At 37.6% G+C, this 24,693-nt stretch overlaps 1 protein-coding gene across 20 annotated transcripts in view; it reads right to left on the bottom strand.

Moving 5' to 3' along the window:
• ptprk (protein tyrosine phosphatase receptor type K) overlaps positions 1-24,693 on the bottom strand; it is a 278,449-nt gene that overhangs the window by 24,054 nt on the left and 229,702 nt on the right. For 3 of the 20 annotated variants that reach the window (XM_067416688.1, XM_067416693.1, XM_067416692.1), the window contains 12 exons: positions 20,658-20,687; positions 17,985-18,145; positions 15,275-15,310; positions 10,566-10,577; positions 10,203-10,387; positions 8,843-8,930; positions 7,180-7,319; positions 7,019-7,036; positions 5,992-6,028; positions 4,807-4,904; positions 2,435-2,551; positions 505-659 (listed from right to left, as the gene is read on the bottom strand). In XM_067416688.1, the coding sequence (XP_067272789.1) occupies positions 505-659; positions 2,435-2,551; positions 4,807-4,904; positions 5,992-6,028; positions 7,019-7,036; positions 7,180-7,319; positions 8,843-8,930; positions 10,203-10,387; positions 10,566-10,577; positions 15,275-15,310; positions 17,985-18,145; positions 20,658-20,687 (1,077 nt within the window). The remainder of the gene's footprint in view (positions 1-504; positions 660-2,434; positions 2,552-4,806; positions 4,905-5,991; positions 6,029-7,018; positions 7,037-7,179; positions 7,320-8,842; positions 8,931-10,202; positions 10,388-10,565; positions 10,578-15,274; positions 15,311-17,984; positions 18,146-20,657; positions 20,688-24,693) is intronic. The other 17 variants (XM_067416697.1, XM_067416698.1, XM_067416699.1 and 14 more) reach the window with 14 other exon arrangements.

Genomic DNA, 24,693 nt, shown 5'->3' with positions numbered 1-24,693 from the left:
TTCACTATTAACTCTGACATCTGCCTCAATAAACTCCTAATTTACTGCTTATTAATAGTTAGTAGGGTAGTTTTAGTAGCGGTTAAGTTTAGGTATTGGGTCGGATTAAGGGATGTAGAATAAGCTCATGCAGAATAAGGCATTAATATGAGCTTTAGAAGTGCTCATAAACAGACAATATCCTAGTAATATGCATGATCATAAGACACTAGTTAATAGTTAATAACTGAACCTTAAAATAAAGTGTTACCAGACTATCAGCCAGAGCTTTAGGAGGGGAAGAGAAGGACTGGAAATGAGGAGAGAGCAGGAATGACAAATAATCTACCGCCCACTAACATGGCTATTTATTATTCATTTTTTTGGCCTTCAAACATTTTAAAATGCACATATGTAGATCAGATAAATCAAAATTTTCTGCAAATCACCTTCTGATCTTTACCATGTGTGTTCATGTGACCTCTGCATTTTAGGCTGTGTGTGTGCAGGTGTGTGTGTGAGTACCTGCAGTGTACGACGATGGGCCCTGCGGTGGGAGGGTTGGACATCTTGACCCGGCGGATGAAGGACAGCAGTCCTGTGGCGTGATAGGGCACTCCATGATCGGGCCAGCCAGTGAAATGAAACTGCTTCACCTCCCGAACCTCATTAAAACCCCTCTGTGGAATCACGGAAAAAACATCCGAACAGTGACCACCTGATATAATGATCTACAAGTTCATTTATCATCATTCAGCAGTTCCACCGGCCCCAAAAAGTATCTGGACACTTCAGTCACACTAATGGCGATATGTGACCCTGGAGCTCAATAGGAATAGCCAACAATATGCCAAAAATTATTAGGATATTAAGATCATGTTCCATAATGATATTTTGTACTGTAAATATATCATAAATGTATTATTAGTAGTAATATGCATTGCTAAGGACTTCATTTGAACAACTTTAAAGGAGATTTTCTCAAGATTTAGATTTTTTTGCACCCTCAAATTCCAGATGTTCAAATATTGACCTAACAAACCATACATCAATGGAAAGATTATTTATTCAGCTTTCAGATGAAGTATAAATCTTTCATTTTCACAAAATGTACCCTAAGGACTGGTTTTGTGGTCCAGGTTCACATATATCCAGGCCAAGTGTAAAGAAAGATGCACAAACATTTTCTGCATATGCATGTTGATTGGATGGTGAGTTGTGGGCGTGGCTCTCAATGCAGATGAGCATGAGTTTAAAGCTCTGGTGACGGTTTAAAAACCCTTTTCTCTTTATTTCAATGGAATGATTGTCCTATATTTTAGTTTGATAATGTTTTTTCTTTAATATTTTGTGTTTTATGGTACTAAATTATATTTATGCAGTAGTTATAATCCATTTGTTCACTTTTTAAGCATAGACCTGTAAACTTTTTTAGACTGTTTTAGAGCACAGACTGAAGTTTGGTCTCTTTTTAAAGACGACACGTGACAGATTATTGCTGAAGTAAAAAAAGGTGAAAAGAAATTGATAAAAGTTATGCAGTTTTTAGTGCTGTCAATCGATTACTTTTTTTAAACTAATTAATCACACATTTTTTTTCTGTAATTACTTTGAATATTTTGATATTGTAATAAAGGATGCTGTGTTAATCACATTAAATTATTTTAACACGTTAAACTGGAAAAAAGAAAAAAAATTGCATGCATTTTTTTTACATTTTTAATATGAAATATTTTTCCAAACACATTTTACTCTTAACGCCATGAGAAAATCTAAACAAGCTGTGTTCCAAATTTGAGGTTGATATCTCAAAAAATGAGCTTTCAGTCAGATTGTGTTTGTGTGCAGTACCAAACGCTTCCTCTAGGAAATTCGCCTCATATTCATTTCCAATGTGCTCATTTTTGACGGCGACTTTTTATTTCCAGAACCATTTAACCTTTTCGAATCATATAGTACATGATTATTTTTATATGTTCACACTGTAAGTGCCAAATACCTTTACCAAGTTTTGATGAAGTAAAAAAAATGGGTTAAACGGGTTAAACAGACTAAATGATAAGTCACCAGAGAGAAGACTGTCGTTTCACTAGAAGATACAGATACGACAGAAACATTAAGAGGCACAATTTTATTTATGAAAGTGACAATATGCACAAATGAATTGTTCACATTTCATGTCTACTTTCATGTGAATCTGTACAAATCACCAGCTGATTTTAACACACTGAGACGTCAAACATGATGTAGAGAAAACATCCAAAAGCATCTGACACACGCAGACACAGACATTTAATCTAAAGAAGTCACGCATTTATAACTGAGCTCAAAAGTGTCCAAATACTCTAGTGGGCTGCTGTATAATGAAGTACAAGAAAGAATTAAACATAGCTACAGAATATCAGTAACGCTCATCATCTTAGATTAAAGGTTTAAACAATCAAAATAATCTCACCCTCTCCAGAGTGAAAGTCCTGACAACGTATTCTGCAAGCGGCTCGACCTCCACAAACGTCACTTTGAAATCTCCGTAAACTTCAGCATCATCCGGCCAGTACTTATAGCACTTCACCTACAGGAGGACGAGAGCAATCAAGCATAGAAAACAGAGCAGAAAGACTCAGTGTCAGCAAATCACATGCACTGGTGCACGATCATTAAATACACTTTTAATAACAACTATCATACAGTAACCGTACAGATCGATGCAGAGCAATACAGAAGCATCCTATTTCTCAGCAGTCCCATTGCTAAAATCTTGTTTAAAGGGGGGGTGAAACACTCAGTTTCAGTCAATCTCATGTCAATCTTGAGTACCTAAAGAGTAGTATTGCATCCTTCATATCTCCGAAAAGTCTTTAGCTTTATTATATTTATAAAAGAAACATGGGCTGTACCGAGTCTTTCCGGAAAAAAACGAGCGCCTGGAGGCGTATCGTGTGGGCGGAGCTAAAGAATGACGAGAGCGCACAAAGCGGTGACGTCCTCAAGCGTGGAGAAACCCATCGCTATCGATCTCAGCTAATAGATATATGATCCAGAATCAGATCCGGAGGCTGAAATAAATTGAACAGGAGAAACGGCAGCAGCAGGACGTCCGTCTCTGTGGTATGGACTGTATTTAGTGGCCTGTCAACGTTTGTGTGTCTTTACGCGCAGTTTATGAGGACATGATTCGGTTTATGGACTATTGTATGCGACTAAACCTTAGCAGTAGCAAGCAAAACGGTTTTGCACGTCAGAGTCAGACTAGTGTAACGTTATACAGAGAACAACAATGGAGTAACCGTTTGAATGACGAAGCACGCGATCGTGTCGTTTACTGATGTTTACTCACGCGACGATAGCCGACAGCACAGACATTTGAAGCAGTTTAACTCACCGGCTGCTTCCAAAGCAGGACCGAACCTTTACCGCTGGGACCGCTCCGTCAAAAACACACTTCTTTGGTATGATTTGGTGAAGTCCTGACAGCAGTGAACGGTGGAGATCCACTTTGAGACGCGACTGAAGCGATGTTGTGAAGCTTCCCGTCATTTCTGCGTTCAAATCGGTTCAAATGCAGCGCTGCCTTCCCAGAATGCTGTGCTGAAGCGTTGAAGTCGCTCGACGTCACCCATAGGAATAAAGTGGAGCGCGGCGCGGACTATAACGACTGTTATAAGTGTTCATGGACGAGTGGATCTGCAGCTGAGAGTGTTTATGGGCGTGCATTTCCTCTCTCGCTCTAGTCACGCGCGCGCGCCCTACCGGGAGAAGAGCCCGTACGGCCCATACAAGGACCTTCCGCTCTATTAACGTCAAGTCGACCCATACTCGAAAAAAACTCTCCGAAACTTGTGAGAAACTGGAAGGAGTATTTTTAACACAGAAATACTCCATCAAACGTCCAACATTAGTTTTTGAAACTTTGTCTATGTTTAGGATGGGAATCCAAGTCTTTAACAGTGCAAAAAGCTCAGTATGCATGAAACAGCATTTCACCCCCCCTTTAAAGGTGTGAGAAGTTCGGTGGCTTTACTAGTGTTCAGTCCTGTTATAATTTGCTCTACGACTGCTGTGAAATCATTTCATATGCACTCACTTGTGCATGATGGTATAATTTAACATCCACGACATGCAAACATGCACAAAATACATACATACATGCACATGCTTCAACCCTTTGAGAAGTGTCAGAAAAAGAAGTGTTTTCTTTCTTTTGATTTTGGGGTGGGACCTGTTACTGACAGGCTTTATTGAGATTTGACACTTCGAGCAGATGAAATATGATCTGCAAAAAATGCTTTTCTTACTTAGTATTTATGTCTTGTTTCTAGTCAAAATATAAAAAAATTACTACGTTAAGAAACATTTACTAGACAAGTACAAATTGTCTATTTTTTTTGGTCAAATTATTGACAAGCAAAAGTAATTGTCTTGTTTTGGGAAAAAATAACTCAAAATGAAGAGAGTTTTTGCTTAAAATAAGATAAATAATCTGCCAATGGGGTGAGAAAAATAATCTTGTTTTCTGTTTGAATTAAGATTATTTTTCTCACCCCATTGGCAGATTATTTATCTTATTTTAAGCAAAAACTCTCTTCATTTTGAGTTATTTTTTCCCAAAAACAAGACACTTTTGCTTGTCTAGTAAATACTTCTTGTTTTAAGATTTTTTAGATGTTTGGACTAGAAACAAGACAAAAATACTGAGTAAGAAAAGCATTTTTTGCAGTGTAGTCCTGGCTCACTCTTCAAAGGGTTTTTGCAGGCTGGGGCCTTCAGGTCACATCACTGATCACGAAAACACAAGACGGCCCCTCAGCAGGCAGTATAGTGACATACCCGGCCCACCTCCACTAGGTTGGTTACCATCACGATACAGGCCGACTGCTCCTGCCAGATCATCCTCCAGAAGTCGTACACCGTCTCGTGGACAGGGCCTGCGGGCAAGCACAAGGTTTGACTTTATTTCTTTGAATGTATGTATGCTTGCTACAAATCATGCTAAGAAAACATGCTGTGCATGCAAGTCTTCGCACGATATACAGCTCTGGAAAAATGTAAGAGACAACTTTACATTGATAAACCAATGTTAAGTGGTCTCTTCAATTTTTTTTAGAGCTTTATGTGCTGTGATATATAATGTAGAATATATTTGTGGTATATCAGATTTGCATTGTAAGTCCGTTTTAGACAGCTTGTTCATCTGTTCCCAGACAGCAACAATGAGCTCTATCACACACCCGGCTCAATGCGACACCAGGCACACTAGTTTCAACCCGACGCAGTTCTCACGTTCACGTCCAGCTCCTCGTTGTTTAAATATCAAAAGCACTGGTGCATCTGTTCCCCCATCAGAGTGTGTGTGTGTGTGTGTGTGTGTGTGTGTTCCCCAATGGGCATCTGGTCTAAACCAGGTGTGTTCAGGAGCATTGTTGGAGCGTTGCTATTGTGAGGAACTGAAAACCACTGACCATTGACCAACACACACCTGCTCTAAAGTCAATAGTGCAGTATTTCTGTGTTATTTAAAGGGTGTGTTAGTAATATGAGCCTATAGGCAGAGCACAACACGTGTTATTACACACACACCAAATATTTAAAATAAAAGGATTACAATGTAAAAGATTATTCTTGTGTACATAAATGTAAAAATGCCTACATGTCATAATGGAGAGTCATGTATCAGAATGAGAAATGTATATAGTGAATCGCTCATGGCTCGAGCACAACTGGCTTTTAAAGGGAAAGGGATATGAGACTCTGATTGGTTTATTGCACGTTACGCCCAAAACACACCCATGACTCTTTAAGAGACGAGGGACGACCCTTTTGGACCATTCGCCTGAAGCGCAATTTTTTTTCCCGTCACTAAACTAGCAAGTGGATTCGGACCTGCACTAAGAGAACCTGCACCGTGAGCTCAGATCATTAAAATAGGGCTACATGTACCAGATGTGGACCGGATCTGGACCGACACCATGTTGCTGTCTGGGAAGTATGATTATTTTAACATTTCTCATTTACCTTGAGTTGCGATGTAATGGCTGGGCCTTTGGTATCCCTGCAAGAGACACAAAAAAAGGATTTAGTTACAACTTTAAATAATGGAGGCAGCAAAACAAATACAATCATGTTATCTGAGATTAATCAATTATTACAATGGGCTACCAGGGCTTGACGTGAACTTTTTTGCTCACCAGCTGCTAATGGTTACTAGCCACTAAGCATTTTCACTGGCCACAATTTTGATAGATTCCATGGGGAAAAACGGCCATCTAGATATCTTTAATATCATCTCATAATTTGGCAGCAAGTTTATTAGGCTGCCGTCACTTTAAGAGCTGACACACTGATCTATTACACTGTTACACACTTGTTTTCTTTCTCAAATGTTTACATTTACTTACAACAGAACTGACTGTGTTTAGGTTTCGGCCCACATTTGGTACATGTAGAATCCAGATGTGGGCCTTATCTGGGCAGACACTACGCTGCTGTCTGGATCGATATGTATAGAAAAATCTATATTTTTGACAACATCACATTGCACTTAGTTTATTATTTCAGATTCCTTTTTTAAAAGATTACAACTGAAAAATTGATATATACAGTATTATATATAAAATTCTACCCTCCAAAGAGGCCTGTAGGAGCGACTACGCTACACTCCACTGCTGAAATTTGGGTTGGCGAGTGTTAATGTCAAGCCCTGGGCTAAATGATGAGTTTAATAGTTTGTTTTTTCTAGTCAGATCAAACTTCGTAATCTCGACACACACCACAATCTCAAACAGAATCAAACACACACACACACACTGCAGGGGACCCGACATCATACCCCCCACCCCTCCCTCCCATAAAAACACACAACACCAAAATCATGAGCGTTAACTAAAACACAGCCCAGGGATGTGAACGTGCAAAACTGAAGATTACAGAGCATGAGGAGAAGCAGCAGAATGGAGTCGGTGTGTGTCGGTGAGCAGGGAGGCGCATGCAGATGGATGGGTGTAAGAGAGGGTGTTTGAATGTGCCCTACAGTGATACTTACATCCCTGTACAGCCAAATCTACCGCCCCCAAATCAACCGCACAAGAGTGAGAGAGAGCACAACAATGTCAGTGAGTCAGCAAGCACCTCCAACAAGGAAGAAAAGAAAGCTGTAAATTGAGTATAGTTGAGACAAAGGCATGCATAAAAGACCTCACATACGAGGGAGGGAGAGACGTTTCTCACACGTTCGCCAATGGAGGAGGAGGCGGCATCGCCACTTACATCAATGTAGTTGGCATTTATGTAGTCGGACGAGGGGTCGTCTTCCATTGGCTGCAGGATCACTCGAGAATGATCGTCTACAGCGCCAAATAGAGCAAAGTCAGGATAAAAACACTGTCGCTACTTCTGTTCTGCTGTGTGTTTGGTGGATTGTGAGCTGCGCAAAAGACAGTAAATAGTGTCGGCCCAGATCCGGCCCACAAAAAATGCAAAAAATGCTTTTCTTACTTAGTATTTAGTCTTGTTTCTAGTCAAAATATTTAAAAATTCTTACATTAAGACAAATGTACTAGATATATAAAAATTGGCTTGTTTTGGGAAAAAATCACTCACAATTAAGAGAGTTTATGCTTAAAATAAGCAAAATAATCTGCCAATGGGGTAAGAAAAATAATATTGTTTTCTGTTTGAATTAAGATTATTTTTCTCACCCCATTGGCAGATTATTTTGCTTATTTTAAGCAAAAACTCTCTTCATTTTTAGTTATTTTTCCCCCAAAAACAAGACAATTACTTTTGCTTGTCTAGAAAATTCATCTATTTTAAGAACTTTTAGATGTTTGGACTAGAAACGAGACAAGAATTCAACACATACCAGATGTGGGCCGGATCTGGGCCGACACTATGTTGCCGTCTGGGTACTAAACATGCATTCTTAAAAATAAATGGGTTGTTTGTGAGTCCTCTCAGGGTAAACCTCATGAAAACATGTTCTGGTCATATTTCACCTCAAAACCAAATGAAATACAAATGATCATAAATAACATTGTTTGTGATTCTACAGTAATAAGATACAATTATGTTGTCCAGACACAATCAGCATTTTTTTTTAATTATTAAATAAAGCATAAATGAAATGCACTACCAAAAATATTTGTATGTTTCTGTAACTCAAAGAGTAGCACATGAAGCCAAAAACACTCTACATGAAAAAACATAATTGTACTGCAGGGGAATTGGGTGGAAAATATGTTAAATTGAGCATTATCTTACTAAAAACAGGCTTCTCTTTCTTTGTGCACAATATAAGCCTGATTTCACAGACAGGGCTTAGATTAAGCTGAAGGAAAAAACATTACTGGTGTGCATCTTGAGACAAAACAATGGCATATTTTAAGATATGCTTTCAGTTATATAGCATTTTAGTCTGTGAACGCGGGATAATTAACTAAATATACAAATAAAATTAATGAATTAGGTCTTATTTAATTCTATAAACTATAATACTGTTCTGCCCACATTGTCGCTATATGATAAATTAAAATAAGCTGATAACATCACTGTTTTCTCCAGAACGACTGTACAGCCGAATCAAATTTTGTTGTAATATTGTCCTGTTTAACACTGTGAAGCTGCGTTGAAACAATCGCCATTGTAAAAGCGCAATATAAATAAAGTTGATTGATTGATTGATTGATAATATCTTAATCTATTCTTTAGATGCTGGGGTGAAATACGACTCTTGATAGGTTCATGTTGCATGTTGGTTTTCTAGAACAAAAGCTCAAAAGTTTCTTTAATGACAACAAAACTCTCTATGGACCAGAAAACCTATTGTTTAAGAGTGTATGGAGCCATATATTAAGTGAGAATATCCTACATGCAATGATGTTCCCATATCGATTCTTCGTTCGATTTTGCTCTTTCTTTGCTGCATCCCAGGAAGCAGACTGACCCTCAAAGAAGCTCTGGAGAGACAGAGAAAGAGTTACAACACACAATCAATATCCTACTTTACTCATATTTTCATCATGTTTGACAACATCAGTAGTGTGAGTTTGCTCTATGTGTATGGAAACACATGTCAGTTTGATAACTGAACTGTTACAGAAACATGAGGCGTTCTCAGCAGCTGAAACAAAAAAACATCTGGCACAAAAACTCAACTGATCAGATTGTGGTTTCATAAACCGCCGACTCTCTATGCCTGCAACCAGCAGGCTAATGACTGCAAAGCATGTGTGGGTCTAAAGGCTGTGGTGAAGTTCCTGTTAAAGGTGAAGTGTGTCATTTTTTGGATGTTACAATAGTTTAGGGTGGGAGGATCTATATATCCGAAAAATGGAAAACAGCTTATTTTTTCTATTTAAATAATATATTTTTGTTATTTTTCAAATGTTTTACCTATTTATTTATTAAATCTCTTTTTTTGGTACTTTTTTCCCTTCTTCATCTTCTCTCCTCAACAACCTCACCATTTCTAACCGTTTACCAAAATGCCAACTAAATGAAACACTGATTACCATAATGATCAAACATTTTCAATAAAAGGTGAACATCTAAACCTGATTGTAGAGTTGTTTAATCCTCCTCTGATGAGATCTTGAGCGATTTAATGTCTTATTTTAGCTTCAGTTAATTTCATCTAAGGCTGTGACTGAAGTCAGCTGTAATTTGTGTGTTTATCTTTCCTTCTGCTTGTTAACAGCAGGTGTTCATCAGTAATGTTCAATGATCACTTAATTATCTTATTAAGTCCAGCACTGCTTCCGTGGTAATTTAATTCTCTGTAGAGTGGGACCATATGCACTCTAAGCAGTGTTTTTTTAACACTGGGGATTGATCAGATGCTTTCTGAACTGTTGTTTTCTCACTGCCGTCATTTTTGTTCTGTTTATTTTGTTATTGAGTGTAAACGGCACACAGCACATATCCATGTTACATATTCATCTAATTGATGCTCTCAGCAGTGTGGACGACATTGGGATGTTCGTTAACAGTATTTTGTAAAGGTATTTACAACTATTTACCATGCAAGTATGTCAGGGCCTTTTATTTTGCTAATTACCTTTCTAATGAACTCTAGCTGAGCAGACACACTTCAGCTTAAGGACACATTATCACATTGAGACGCACTGTTTTTTCATCATCGATCTGTGCACACACACTAGACTGACAGCTTTGACCTTAGCCATTGGTTTCTCTGTGGTTTCAGCGTCTCGAGCGCTTCACAGTCTAACCTCATACTCCTCCTTGAAGCCGTAGCTGTCGGAGGTCTTCATCAGATTAATGTGTTGCAGAAGGTCGGCCACCCGTATGGCGGGATGGAGCTGTCCGGTCTGATACGGCGACTCCGTGCCCTCGCAGTGGTAGCGCGGGATGTCCAGAAGTCTGCTGTTCTCAGCCGCCGCTGTGTGGTTCTCATCTGAGGAAGCAGTCGGAAAATATTAATTTAAATGCACACCGGGGACTTCCAATAAACCTTTGTACATGCTAAGCTCAATGGACTCGACACACACACGCAAAAAACCTCACAAATGCATATATAATCCCACAGTTGAGCACTCTGCACAGGACAGAGGTGTTTCTTCACACACACTTACCAGTGATAGGCACTTATGGGGCAGCGGGAGAGAAAAGAGTTGTTTAGTTCAGCGTCAGCTCAAACACACGGGCTCTGTAGAACAGCTGATGGGGTGATATGGACTAAACATATACAGGACACTAAGACGAGGGGAGCACAAACAAAGCCACTCTCTACATCCCACGGAGGTTACGATCCAATGCACTTCAGCTATCGTTTTTGTGGAGATGCAGAAGCCGCATCCATATATACCGTATATCCATATATACTGTACTACAAACTGAATATGTTCACAGGAATCGCAACCACAGGAAATGATTCATTAGTAACAAACAAGGGCACTTTTTTTTGCACAGCTTTTGGCTAAATCTAAGTTCCTGAAGACTTTGATAATGAGACATTGTTCGGTCACAGCTTTGGACCAGGGCCATAACCACCATAGACATTGAGGGGGAAAAGTCCCCCCGAATAATTAGAAATGTCCAAATTACATCCCCCCACCACCCACCCAATATTTGATACTCTTGACACTTTGATATTCATTTCACACCACTCTGTTTGTTGCTTGGATGACAAAAGTAAAACGTTATATTTTTAGGTAGTCTGCCTCAGTGGTGTCGTCACTGTCAGGACGAGAGAGATGGCCATTCAAATCAAAGAAGGCGGGGCTTACTGTTAGTGCTAAGTCCAACAAGACACATTACACTGTAAAAAACTATCGTGATTTTAACGGTAAAAGACTGTAAAAATGCTACGGTGAAAAAACAGTTATTGGTTAACAAATAATTTATAAAACCTAAAATGTTGTTACCATAGTTTTTACTGTAAATTTCTGGCAACCACAGTTTTTTACTGTAATTTTTTACAGTGTACACAGTTATTACAATATAAACCTATAAATTATAAAGTTTTGAACTGTAAAATAGACAGCAAACTAAGTGCTATCCCGTAACACCTAAAATATTGCTACCATATTTTTTACAGTAAAGTTCTGGCAACAACAGCTGGTGTTTTTTTTACTGTAAATTTTACAGGGATTTTTTTTACAATGATAAAAAATTATGATTTTAACGATAAAAGGCTGTAAAAATGCTACAGTTAATTGGTTAACAGAAAGTTTCCGTACTTTATATGGTGAATAACTGTAATAAATCTATCTTACATTTAATATAAATTTACAGTAAAATACCTTTAAATTTTTTAAATTTCCAAAAGGTTTTGGAAGTGAAAAACAACAAGTCGTGTAAATTACAGTGAAAAACTGTAAATTGACATTCCCAGAATTTCCAGCGTGACACTTCACATTTGATGTATTTTCATTGAAACAACTGTTTCTTCCTAGTTTTTCTAATCAGTTATGTACATTAGGGTTTTATTTTACATATAATGTTGTTAAATTAAAGTTTATTGCATTTTTCAAATTTCACGTGTTACCATGATGGTGTTTAGTGTTCGTCTCATCACCCCTGTGATTGGTGGTTGTCAGTATACATATCAAAGGTAGGCCTACATAACAGATATTAGTATTTCAATAGGTTGTTAATAGTTAATGAAATACGGCTATATACTGTAAATGTAACTTAAATCTGTAAAAACCTAAACTGTTGCTACCGTATTTTTTACGGTAAAATTCTGGCAACCACAGCTGTCGTTTTTTTTTTACCGTAAATTTTACAGAGATTGTTTTTTACAGTGTAGTTGTAGCAATGAAAGAGAGCGTTCTAAACATTTAATATTTGACAACGGTTTCACGATAAAGCGTAATATCAAGTGATGCAAACTACTTGACAATTTTTATGAAATGCGAACAATATGACTATTTATGTAAATCATAACAGAATTTGACGTGACAAAAAACGTGCATTTTTATATATTAGGCAGACGAAACTAAGAGTTAATTTGTGCATATTTAAAAATATATGTTATTTGCAAATAGTTTACTTCATAACTACAATAGAACTGGACATTTTAGTCCTCCCCCCCAATTCAACAAAAAAAACATAAACCTTAGGTCCCCCCAATGTGTAAGACATGGTTACGGCCTTGCTTTGGACTTTAGCTTCTCTTCATCATCACAGGTGTCAGAGGCGCAGCTTGTCCTTCACACTGTCTCTGCCAGAGCCGTGGCCTTAGGGGACGTTTTAATATCCCGCCGCTATCATCGTCTTCATCATCATCATCGCACCGCTGTAGAGAAAGGCTTTCTGGCCTGTTCTGTCTGTGTTTGTGTCTGACACGGTTAACCCAGATGACTGGATTTATGTTAGGTTTGTGTGTGAGCTGTCAGGTTAGTTTCCGCATCATCCTACGAGCTCTGGGAATGCTCATAAGGTCATGTGGTGTGTGTGTGAAAATGGGTGTGGGTGTGTGAAAAAGTGGGTGTGGGTGTGAGTGTGTGTGCATGTTTGTGTGTGAGAGAGAGATAGTATGTGTGAGTGTGAGTGTGTGTGTGTGTGTATGTGAGTGTGTGTATGCGTGAGAGAGTGTGTGTGTGTGTGTGTGTGTGCGTGTTTGTGTGTGTGTGTGTGAGAGAGAGATATAGAGAGAGATTGAGTAAGTGACAGAGTGAGTGTGTGTGTGTTTGTGTGTGTGTGAGTTTATGTTAGAGAGAGAGTGTGTGTGAGTGAGTTGGTGAAAAAGTGTGTGTGGGTGTAAGAGTGCGTGCATGTACGCGAGTGTGTGTGTGTGTGTATGTGAATGTGTGAGTTTTTTCAGAGTGTTAATGTTTGTGTGAGTGCGTGTGCATGCGTGTGTGTGTGTGTGTGAGAGATAGTGTGTGTGTGTGAGAGAGATAGTGTGATTGTGTGTGTGTGGGAGTGTGTGCGTGTGTATGCCGTTGCTTTGGTAAAACATTCAGAGTAGTGTTTCCCAGCTGATTCTGCTCACACATTTTACATCTAGTAGTGTTTAAATGTCTTATTCATGTAAATCTATTAATATCCCTTGTGAAATAGAAGTACACTTTAGCATACTTTAAAAAGACCGTACTGATCACAGGAATAATGTAAATATTCTTATTTACTGTAAAAAAACAAACAAACAAACAAACATGGAATGAAGTGTCTGTTCTCACACACTTCATTGCATGTTATTTACAATTAAACAAAAGACTTTTGTTTAAATTAATATTAGATGCAATTCACTTTTAAGTCGGTACTTTACATGTGCTTTAGTCAACACATCAAAATAAGTGTACTTCTATAAAACATTATTAAAACAATGATTTCAAATGATTTGATATTTCATTAATGTTATAAGATCTCCAACTGTGCTTTTTTAATTACACTACAGGAGCCCATTCGACACGATGAAGTGCACTTCTTTTACACAAGGGAAACATTACTTTAGCTGACTGTGCCGTCTCAAGACATCTGTAAGATTCTGGGATTGTGAGATTCGTCAGTCGTTCTCGATCCGTTCCCACAGGCTCCAAATGTTTCTCCCACATCTGATGCTGACTTTTTTTAGTAGAAGAGTCCATCGGCTGAACACCGGTTAAGTGTGCAACACCCGTGGAAATGAACCCCCCGTTCTATGCAACACAACAGGATCGTGGTGAGGGGCTACATGAGTGATGCATGCTGGGTAATGGAGTCTTTGTGCAGCAGGAGTACTCAGCTCAATTCAGTTCTCCTTTAACTAATTGGAAATATGGACAAATAAAGGACAACATGAAATTTGTTTCTTTCTCAGAGAAATTTATGAGGGCGGGTTTTGACTGTGTTCACTGTGATTTGATTGGCCAATGATTGTGTTGATTAATATTAATGTCCACACCCACACCTCTTTGGTGAAAAGGTCATTTAAGAGGTTAACAAATCTAGATAAAATATTACGTTTCCCCGCAATATTTGTGCGCTTTTGAAAACACAATAACACTTAAAAATTGCTTCTAAATCTCTCGTTACGCTATATTATCATCACCAAATGAATCTTGAATCTTTTGTCAGCTTGTTTTCTTTCAATTAGGGCAGGTTTTGTATTTATTTGTGGAATTGATCGATCGTAGGCATTATTTATCTGAGCTTAAGTACCTCAGTTTTTGAGTGAAAAAGCGTTATTTGTGAATAATTGTAATTTTTACATAAAATATGAAAAACAAATGCACTGTTTATTACAAGGAAAATAGTTTTGAGGTCTACGATCAATCACTTTTGACTTACATTAAAGCACACCAGTGTGATAAATAGGGACATTTTTTCATATTTTATGTAAAATTGACAGAATTATCCTCAAATAATGCTTTTTCACTCAAAAACTGAGGTACATAAGCTCAGATAAATAAGGCCTACAATCGATCAATTCCAAAAATAAATACAAAACCTGCCCTAAATGAAAGAAAACAAGCCGACAAAAAGATTTCATTCAATATTTGGTGATAAAAAAGCATAACATAAGTAATATTTTTATAAGCAATATTGTGTAGGCACAAGTGTAACAATGTGGAAAAACCTCCACAATCACAACATTTTTGGGAAGTTGTTATACTCCTAAATTTTAGTCTGTTGCAATAAAATTAACTGGTGTTTTCGAGAGCGGGCCCAAATGACCCGAACACACATGAGGCTTTAACTGAAGTGTGCACTTATTTAATTGTTAGTGCACGCTTTACTTAAAGGCAAGTAAACGTGGTCGCCTGTTTTTCATGTTGTCTTTGAGCCAGGTTGAACTGAATACTCCAGCGATCCAGTCACAGACACGGGCACACGATACACACTCAATCCTCACCTAATACAGCTGTCGGCACGAGAGGGTCATTAGGCACTGCAGAGAAACATGCAGAGTTATCATAAATCAAACAAACGCTGAGGATGCTCAGAAACTGAAATCACACGCCTCACTGCTCGAGTTTTTACTCACAATTCAACAGAAGTGCGTGTCAAATGTGGGTGCATTGGGCACAGTCTCACAATATGGAGTCATTACTAATAACTGAAGCTTAACGCTCTAAAAACTTGTGCTAAATGCAGAGCAGCGGGTGCAGTAATCGCATTAAAGGGATAGTTCACCCAAAAATGAAAATTACCCCATGATTTACACACCCTAAAGCCATTCTAGGTGTATATGACCATCTTTCAGACGAATCGGAGTTATATTAAAAAAATATCCTGGCTAATCCAATCTTTATAATGGCAGTGAATGGCTGTTTCTGTTTTGAAGTCCATAAAAGTGCATCTATCCATCATAAAAGTGCATCCGTCCATCATAAAAGTGCATCCGTCCATCATAAAAGTGCATCCACCCATTATAAAAGTGCATCTATCCATCACAAAAGTGCATCTTTCCATCATAAAAGTGCATATGACCATCATAAAAGTGCATCTATCATCATAAAAGTGCATCTGACCATCATAAAAGTGCATATGACCATCATAAAAGTGCATCTATCATCATAAAAGCGCATCTATCCATCATAAAAGTGCATCTGACCATCATAAAAGTGCATCTGACCATCATAAAAGTGCATCCGTCCATCATAAAAGTGCATCTATCATCATAAAAGCGCATCTATCCATCATAAAAGTGCATCTGACCATCATAAAAGTGCATCTGACCATCATAAAAGTGCATCCATCATCATAAAAGTGCATCTGACCATCATAAAAGTGCATCTATCATCATAAAAGTGCATCTGACCATCATAAAAGTGCATCTGACCATCATAAAAGTGCATATGACCATCATAAAAGTGCATCTATCATCATAAAAGCGCATCTATCCATCATAAAAGTGCATCTATCCATCATAAAAGTGCATCTATCATCATAAAAGTGCATCTGACCATCATAAAAGTGCATATGACCATCATAAAAGTGCATCTATCATCATAAAAGCGCATCTATCCATCATAAAAGTGCATATGACCATCATAAAAGTGCATCTATCATCATAAAAGCGCATCTATCCATCATAAAAGTGCATCTGACCATCATAAAAGTGCATCTATCATCATAAAAGTGCATCTGACCATCATAAAAGTGCATCTATCATCATAAAAGCGCATCTGACCATCATAAAAGTGCATCTATCATCATAAAAGTGCATCTGACCATCATAAAAGTGCATCTATCATCATAAAAGTGCATCTATCATCATTAAAGTGCATCTGACCATCATAAAAGTGCATCTGACCATCATAAAAGTGCATCTATCATCATAAAAGTGCATCTATCATCATTAAAGTGCATCTGACCATCATAAAAGTGCATCTATCATCATAAAAGTGCATCCATCATCATAAAAGTGCATCTATCCATCATAAAAGTGCATCTTTCCATCATAAAAGTGCATCTTTCCATCATAAAAGTGCATCTGACCATCATAAAAGGGTCTTTATTAACCGTATGAAGTACGTTTATGATGCACTTTTTTGGGCTTGAAATTTTGGACTGCCATTATAAACCTTGGATTAGCCAGGATATATTTAAACATAAGTCTGATTATATTCGTCTGAAAGAAGAAAGTCATATACACCCAAGTTAGCTTGAGGGTGAGTATATCATGGGGTAATTTTCATTTTTGGGTGAACTATTCCTTTAAATGAGCTTGAGAGCGAGACACTTGCGCCTGTGAAACACACATCAGCTGTGTCGGCCCAACTCTCTTATCAAACCAAAGGTTTTTCACAGATATATGTGGAAACTCCTGTCCTCAGACAAGCTTGAGCACTTAGTAATTTTGTCTTGTTTCTAGTCTAAATATCTAACAAATCTTAAATCAAGATGCATTTACTAGACAAGTAAAATGATATATGACATTTTTCCTTGTTTTCTTAAAAAAAAAAAAAAAATGAAGTGAGTTTTTTCTTAAAACAGGCAAAATGATCTGCCAATGGGGTGAGAAAAATAATCTCATTTCTAATTGAAATCTTGTTTCGGTCCGAAACAGAAATAAGATCATGTGGTAACACTTTATTTTAGGGTTCAGATATTAACTAGAGTCTTATGATCATGCATATTACTAGGATATTGTCTGTTTATTAGCACTTATAAAGCTCATATTAATGCCTTATTCTGCATGAGCTTATTCTACATCCCTTAATCCGACCCAATACCTAAACTTAAACGCTACAAAAACTACCTTACTAACTATTAATAAGCAGTAAATTAGGAGTTTATTGAGGCAGAAGTCGGAGTTAATAGTGAATATGTTCCCCATACTAAAGTGATACCGATTATTTTTCTCACCCCATTGGCAGAACATTTTGCTTGTTTTAACTCACTTCATTTTTATTTTATTTTTAAGAAAACCAGAAAAATATCTTATGTCATTTAACTTATCTAGTAAATGTATCTTGATTTAAGAATTTTTATATATTTGGACTGGAAACAAGAAAACAATACTGAATAAGAAGGGCATTTTTGCAGTGAGACGGCTCTATAAAGTCCCACATTGACGAAAGTGTACAGGAGATGTTGTGACGTTCTGGATTACTCACAGCGGTTGCTGAAGTTGTGCGAGTCCATGAATGTGACGGACACGGGCTCCTCCGCATGCAGAGTGCTTTGGTCGGCATAACTGCGATCCATGGAGTTCACCATGTGTGTCATCTCCTGACGGGTGTTTCCGATGGCATCCTTGCGCTTCTTGGCGAGCTTCCTGAGAACCCAACCAAAGAAAGACTCATTAAAGATCTACACTGCAAAAAAACGCTTTTCTTACTTAGTATTTTTGTCTTGTTTCTAGTCAAAATATCTAAAGATTCTTACAAAATTCTTGACAAGTAAAAATTATTGTCGTTTTGTGGAAAAATAACTCAAAATGAAGAGAGTTTTTGCTTAAAATAAGATAAATAATCTGCCAACAGGATAAGTAAAATAATCTTGTTTTCTGTTTGAATTAAGATTATATTGCTCACCCCATTGGTAGATTATTTATCTTATTTTAAGCAGAAACTCTTCATTTTGAGTCCTTTTTCCCCAAAACAAGACAATTACTTTTGCTTGTCTAGTAAATACTTCTTGTTTTAAGAGTGTTTAGATGTTTGGACTAGAAACAGCCTCACTGCACCCTTCACCCAGCCACATGTAGGAATCAACAGAACACAGGAGAGAGGGAAGGGATGATCCAATGGGAAAGCTTTAGTTCAATGGTCAAGGACAACTTTGAGGAAACTTTTAGTGGATGAGATTCAGAGAAATAAAACCATGTCTGTTCAAAACTCCTTATTTGAAGACGTTTTGCTTTCAAAAAGTTACTTTTTTACAGTTTACAGAATTACTTTTTTGCCATTTATGAGGCATTTTCTGTGTCTAAAAGTATTCATTTAATTCTACATTTTATGAAACATGGTTATTAGTAAAAAAAGTTTTTTTAAAATCTTGACTAACGTAATTTTTGTCTTGTTTTTCAGTGGAAATCTGAGCATCTCACGACACGGAGAATTGTGATGTTTAACTCGTATAATTTGTTACAGTGTCATAAACTTAAGATTAATCTCAAATTCATTTGATTAAACCCCTTAACTTTTTGAGAATATGCGTGAAAATGCACAAATGGCTGAAATTCAAGAACGCTTTGGGACATAGTTTTGAAGAAGACACTTGTGAAAGCACTTCAAAAATGAAAGTATGAAAAGTTATGGAAGGTTATATATAATTTACAACACTAAACATTTTCATTTTATATCAAATATATATTTTACAAAGCTATTTTTACTTAAAAATTACTATTACTATCAAGTTACTATCAAATCAAAGCCATATGTCTAACCAAGTTGTGTTCCAAATTTGAAGTTGATAACCATAACTTAAGTTCATATGGGATTTTGTTAGGGCGTAAAATACCACAAATAGCCACCGAGTGAAACCCATATTCCACTGAATTTAGTTTTGATGCTTTCTCCTGTAACAAATTAATACATTTCACAAAATAGTCACCAACATATGGAACCTTGAGACTTTTCCGACGATATATATGTTGTCAAGATTACAAAGGATTTTGATTATGAAGTAGTTCAAATCCATTTTGTAATGTGAAAACTGAGCCGCCCACAAGGGGAGGAGCTTGCTAGAAGAATTTAGAGTACCGTTACTATAGTCACGGGATGAATATTACATTCGTAAGAATTTCGAATGACACCTAAATTATGAACCTAGACCACAAAACCAGTCATAAGGGTACATTTTTTTGAAGTTGAGATTTATACATCACCTGAAAGCTAAATAAATATTATTTCCAGTGATGTATGGTTTGTTTGTGATACAACTCTTTGAAAATCTGGAATCTGAGGGTGCAAAAAAACACTATATATTAAGAAAATAGTCTTTAAAGTTGTCCAAATGAAGTCCTTAGCAATGCATATTACTATTAATACTCCAGGAACATCAGAATGAACTATTTATGCTGAATTATGTTGCATATGCAATTTTGCTTCTTTTTCTTGTTTTAAGGATTAGACTTTTTTCCCCCCGACTGTAAAACAAGACAAAATACTGATCAATTTTCTAGGTCCATGTGTTTTTTTTAGGTTGAATTTGAGAAAGCAAATACAGAACAGATCATAAAAATATAGATTTATCAGAACGGAAAACATCAAGGTTTTACTATGTCATGTCATGAAATGCAATGTGGAGCTGTGATGATGTGTAAGGCAAATGATTAGTGTATTTTCAATCTGTTGTAAGATTTCGAGGCTATATCTTGAGAAATATCTTGATTTTTATGTTTGGTTGACATTTTGTAGAGATGTTCTGACGGGGCAAAGCCATCAAAGCTATAGGTTGAGCTGCAGACGGAAGGCCGACCGGGACAGCTACATGAAAAAACACCCTCTTCACCGAATGAGTATGAGAGGTGGATGGAGACAGGGTGAGTAACTATCCCACACACACACATGCATACACCAAAACAGAAGAACCAACCGAAAAGACAACGGACAGACACAAGTGCAGCATTCTTTTTTCAAATAACACCGCTTGGATGCGACCGTCGCCGAACGTGTCCAAGAACTACTACAATGCAAAAGGAACATGATTGGTCGAAGCGATTTGTGTTTTCGCTTGAAAAAAGGATACTGCATCTTTAAAAGGACTAACCATAGACAGAGAGCAGAGAGCCCTGCATGTGTGTATCAGCCGTTTGCTTTTGTCTGAGCGTCTCTGTTACTTACAGGTAATATGAGTACGAATAGTAGCTCCTCCTGGCGAGCGAATGAGAAACAGCACAAACAGATGAAGAGATATTGGTGAGTGCAATGTGGGAATCAACCTTACCAACATAAGCAACAGAAAGCTAGTCAACAGCACTTGATCAGCCTGATCTCTCTGGCCCTCGCTGATGGCATTCATTCAAACATGCATGTATTGTTTTGTACATTTTGCGTGCAATCCCTATTTAATGGACACTTGTCTGTTAAGAAGAAGAAACGCAATTCAGAGCATGCAAAAATTCATCATGCATTTGAGGCGCTCTGACTTGATAAATCACTGGAGTAAAACTTGAAGCACAGATCATTTAAAAATGTTTTTAAAAAGCATTTTTAAAAAAAGAAGGGAAAAAATCACATATGCAGAGCACAAGCAAAAAGGCACAAATAATAGTGGAAAAAAGCAGCAAATCAAAGCAATAAGCTGCTGACTTCCTGCAAAATAAGCAATATGTCAATGACCACCGTTTTAAAGATGCAGTATCGTCAGTTTGAGCGGAAAACAATGAAAATCCATGGCTTGAGTAGGAATAAGAGCCATTTACTGAGGTTCAGTCCTAGACAGCACACATCTGGGCAACATCTGGCCCGGATCTGGGACATTGTCATTCATTTGAACAGGATGCTACAATACACAATCATCTCACGCGAAACGTTCAGACGTGTTTAACTCTTTCCCCGCCAAACACAGAAATGTCCGTGTTTTCACTGTCAGACGCTAGGGGGCGCTAATACGCATCTTCTGAAGGAGAACTGAATCTCCTGATCAAAACACACGAGAGTAAAACAAGTGATCGTATGTAAACAGATGAATATAAAAAATAACGTGCTCATCATCATTAATCATCATATAAATCTAATCTATCTAATGTTAGAGAATGAGATGAGGAGCAGGATGAGCTCCAGGACTGAAGCATTAAAGGTATACAGTCTTGTTCAAAATAATAGCAGTACAATGTGACTAACCAGAATAATCAAGGTTTTTAGTATATTTTTTATTGCTACGTGGCAAACAAGTTACCAGTAGGTTCAGTAGATTGTCAGAAAACAAACAAGACCCAGCATTCATGATATGCACGCTCTTAAGGCTGTGCAATTGGGCAATTAGTTGAATTAGTTGAAAGGGGTGTGTTCAAAAAAATAGCAGTGTCTACCTTTGACTGTACAAACTCAAAACTATTTTGTACAAACATTTTTTTTTTCTTTCTGGGATTTAGCAATCCTGTGAATCACTAAACTAATATTTAGTTGTATGACCACAGTTTTTTAAAACTGCTTGACATCTGTGTGGCATGGAGTCAACCAACTTGTGGCACCTCTCAGCTGTTATTCCACTCCATGATTCTTTAACAACATTCCACAATTCATTCACATTTCTTGGTTTTGCTTCAGAAACAGCATTTTTGATATCACCCCACAAGTTCTCAATTGGATTAAGGTCTGGAGATTGGGCTGGCCACTCCATAACATTAATTTTGTTGGTTTGGAACCAAGACTTTGCCCGTTTACTAGTGTGTTTTGGGTCATTGTCTTGTTGAAACAACCATTTCAAGGGCATGTCCTCTTCAGCATAGGGCAACATGACCTCTTCAAGTATTTTAACATATGCAAACTGATCCATGATCCCTGGTATGCGATAAATAGGCCCAACACCATAGTAGGAGAAACATGCCCATATCATGATGCTTGCACCTCCATGCTTCACTGTCTTCACTGTGTACTGTGGCTTGAATTCAGAGTTTGGGGGTCGTCTCACAAACTGCCTGTGGCCCTTGGACCCAAAAAGAACAATTTTACTCTCATCAGTCCACAAAATGTTCCTCCATTTCTCTTTAGGCCAGTTGATGTGTTCTTTGGCAAATTGTAACCTCTTCTGCACATGCCTTTTTTTAACAGAGGGACTTTGCGGGGGATTCTTGAAAATAGATTAGCTTCACACAGACGTCTTCTAACTGTCACAGTACTTACAGGTAACTCCAGACTGTCTTTGATCATCCTGGAGGTGATCATTGGCTGAGCCTTTGCCATTCTGGTTATTCTTCTATCCATTTTGATGGTTGTCTTCCGTTTTCTTCCACGTCTCTCTGGTTTTGCTCTCCATTTTAAGGCATTGGAGATCATTTTAGCTGAACAGCCTATCATTTTTTGCACCTCTTTATAGGTTTTCCCCTCTCTAATCAACTTTTTAATCAAAGTACGCTGTTCTTCTGAACAATGTCTTGAACGACCCATTTTCCTCAGCTTTCAAATGCATGTTCAACAAGTGTTGGCTTCATCCTTAAATAGGGGCCACCTGATTCACACCTGTTTCTTCACAAAATTGATGACCTCAGTGATTGAATGCCCCACTGCTATTTTTTTGAACACACCCCTTTCAACTAATTGCCCAATTGCACAGCCTTAAGAGCGTGCATATCATGAATGCTGGGTCTCATTTGTTTTCTGAGAATCTACTGAACCTACTGGTAACTTGTTTGCCACGTAGCAATAAAAAATATACTAAAAACCTTGATTATTCTGGTTAGTCACATTGTACTGCTATTATTTTGAACAAGACTGTAGATGGACTCGATCTCCTCATCTGTGATCATCTCTGATCATTAATCATCATATAAATCTAATCTGTCTAATGTTAGAGAATGAGATGAGGAGCAGGATGAGGAGCAGGACTGAAGCATTAGAGGTGTAGATGGACTCGATCTCCTCATCTGTGTCTGATCATCTCTGAATCTGATCTGAATGTTGCTTTTTTAAATTAAACTTACCCATATTTAAGTGTTGATCAAATAAATGCATGGAGCTAGAACAAAAAATGTTTTGTTTAAAAGAAGAGGGTCAGCTCTTTATTTTGATATATTGCATGTTCAGATATTCATAATACAAAATATTCTATGGGCTATTCAATTTTTGTGAAAATGGTCAATAACCCTGGCGGTGGCTGGCAATTTTTTATTTATTTTTTACGCTGGTGGGGAAAGAGTTAACGGTCCACTGTTAGTGAAACAAACACAGTTTTGACTGAAATCATGGGCGGAGGAATGTAGGTGTGTGTGTGTGTGGGACAAGACCCACCCACTTTTTAAGACCAATGATATTGGACCCTCTCACTTTCACCGTCTCTAATTCGGTGCACGTCTGCTCACCTAACTTTATTATTAAACACACATTACATTTAAATTTATGCATTTGGCAGATGCTTTTATCCAAAGTGACTTACAGTGCACTTATTACAGGAACAATCACCCTGGAGCAACATGGAGTAAGGGATCAAACCAGCACCCTTCTGATCATCAGTTCAGTGGTTTAACCCACTAGACCCTGACCCTGACCTTAACCCTAACCCTAGATGCTTTATTTCCACTTTTGAATATTTTCTTCTTTTTTATTGAAAATAAATGCCTTTTCAATCTGATATGTGATGGGGAAATGGAGTAGAGCGAGTTTGGCAAAAAGCCTAAAAAGTAAAAAAAATATATATATATAATTCTTCTTCCTCTATTTTTCTCTATCCTTTTCTACCTTTTGCTACTCTGAGTAAGGTCCAAATCTTTGTATTTAAGGCACTTTTTGCGTTTCTTCGCCTCTTCATAACGGATCGCTTCCTGTACTCCTCAGTTGTAAGTCGCTTTGGATAAAAGCGTCTGCTAAATGCAGAAATGCAAAACGATTCGATTTCTGTCCTGTGCTATCCCAACACTCTTGCCACTGTGAATATGGTGGTTTTTAATCATAGTTTCGTCTGGCCCAACCAGAAGTTTAGTAAGGCAGGCTATTATTTGCACTTAAATGGTATCTACTCCAGTAAAACTTTTCTTGGGGAGGACCCACCAACAGACACCCATGACTGAAATTATGTCCATTCACTCCTCATGCTGACCAGCCGAATAATATACTCGCTTTATCTCAGGAAGAACACCTAGTATTGGACACTTCTGCTTGTGGAGTTAATTAAGGGATCACAAATACAGTATTTCTGAACTAGCCAGAAGCTTTTGCCTTC

Source organism: Pseudorasbora parva, chromosome 15 (assembly GCF_024679245.1).
Source record: "Pseudorasbora parva isolate DD20220531a chromosome 15, ASM2467924v1, whole genome shotgun sequence".
Classification (NCBI taxonomy): domain Eukaryota; kingdom Metazoa; phylum Chordata; class Actinopteri; order Cypriniformes; family Gobionidae; genus Pseudorasbora; species Pseudorasbora parva.
This window is presented reverse-complemented; position numbering and strand designations above follow the sequence as displayed.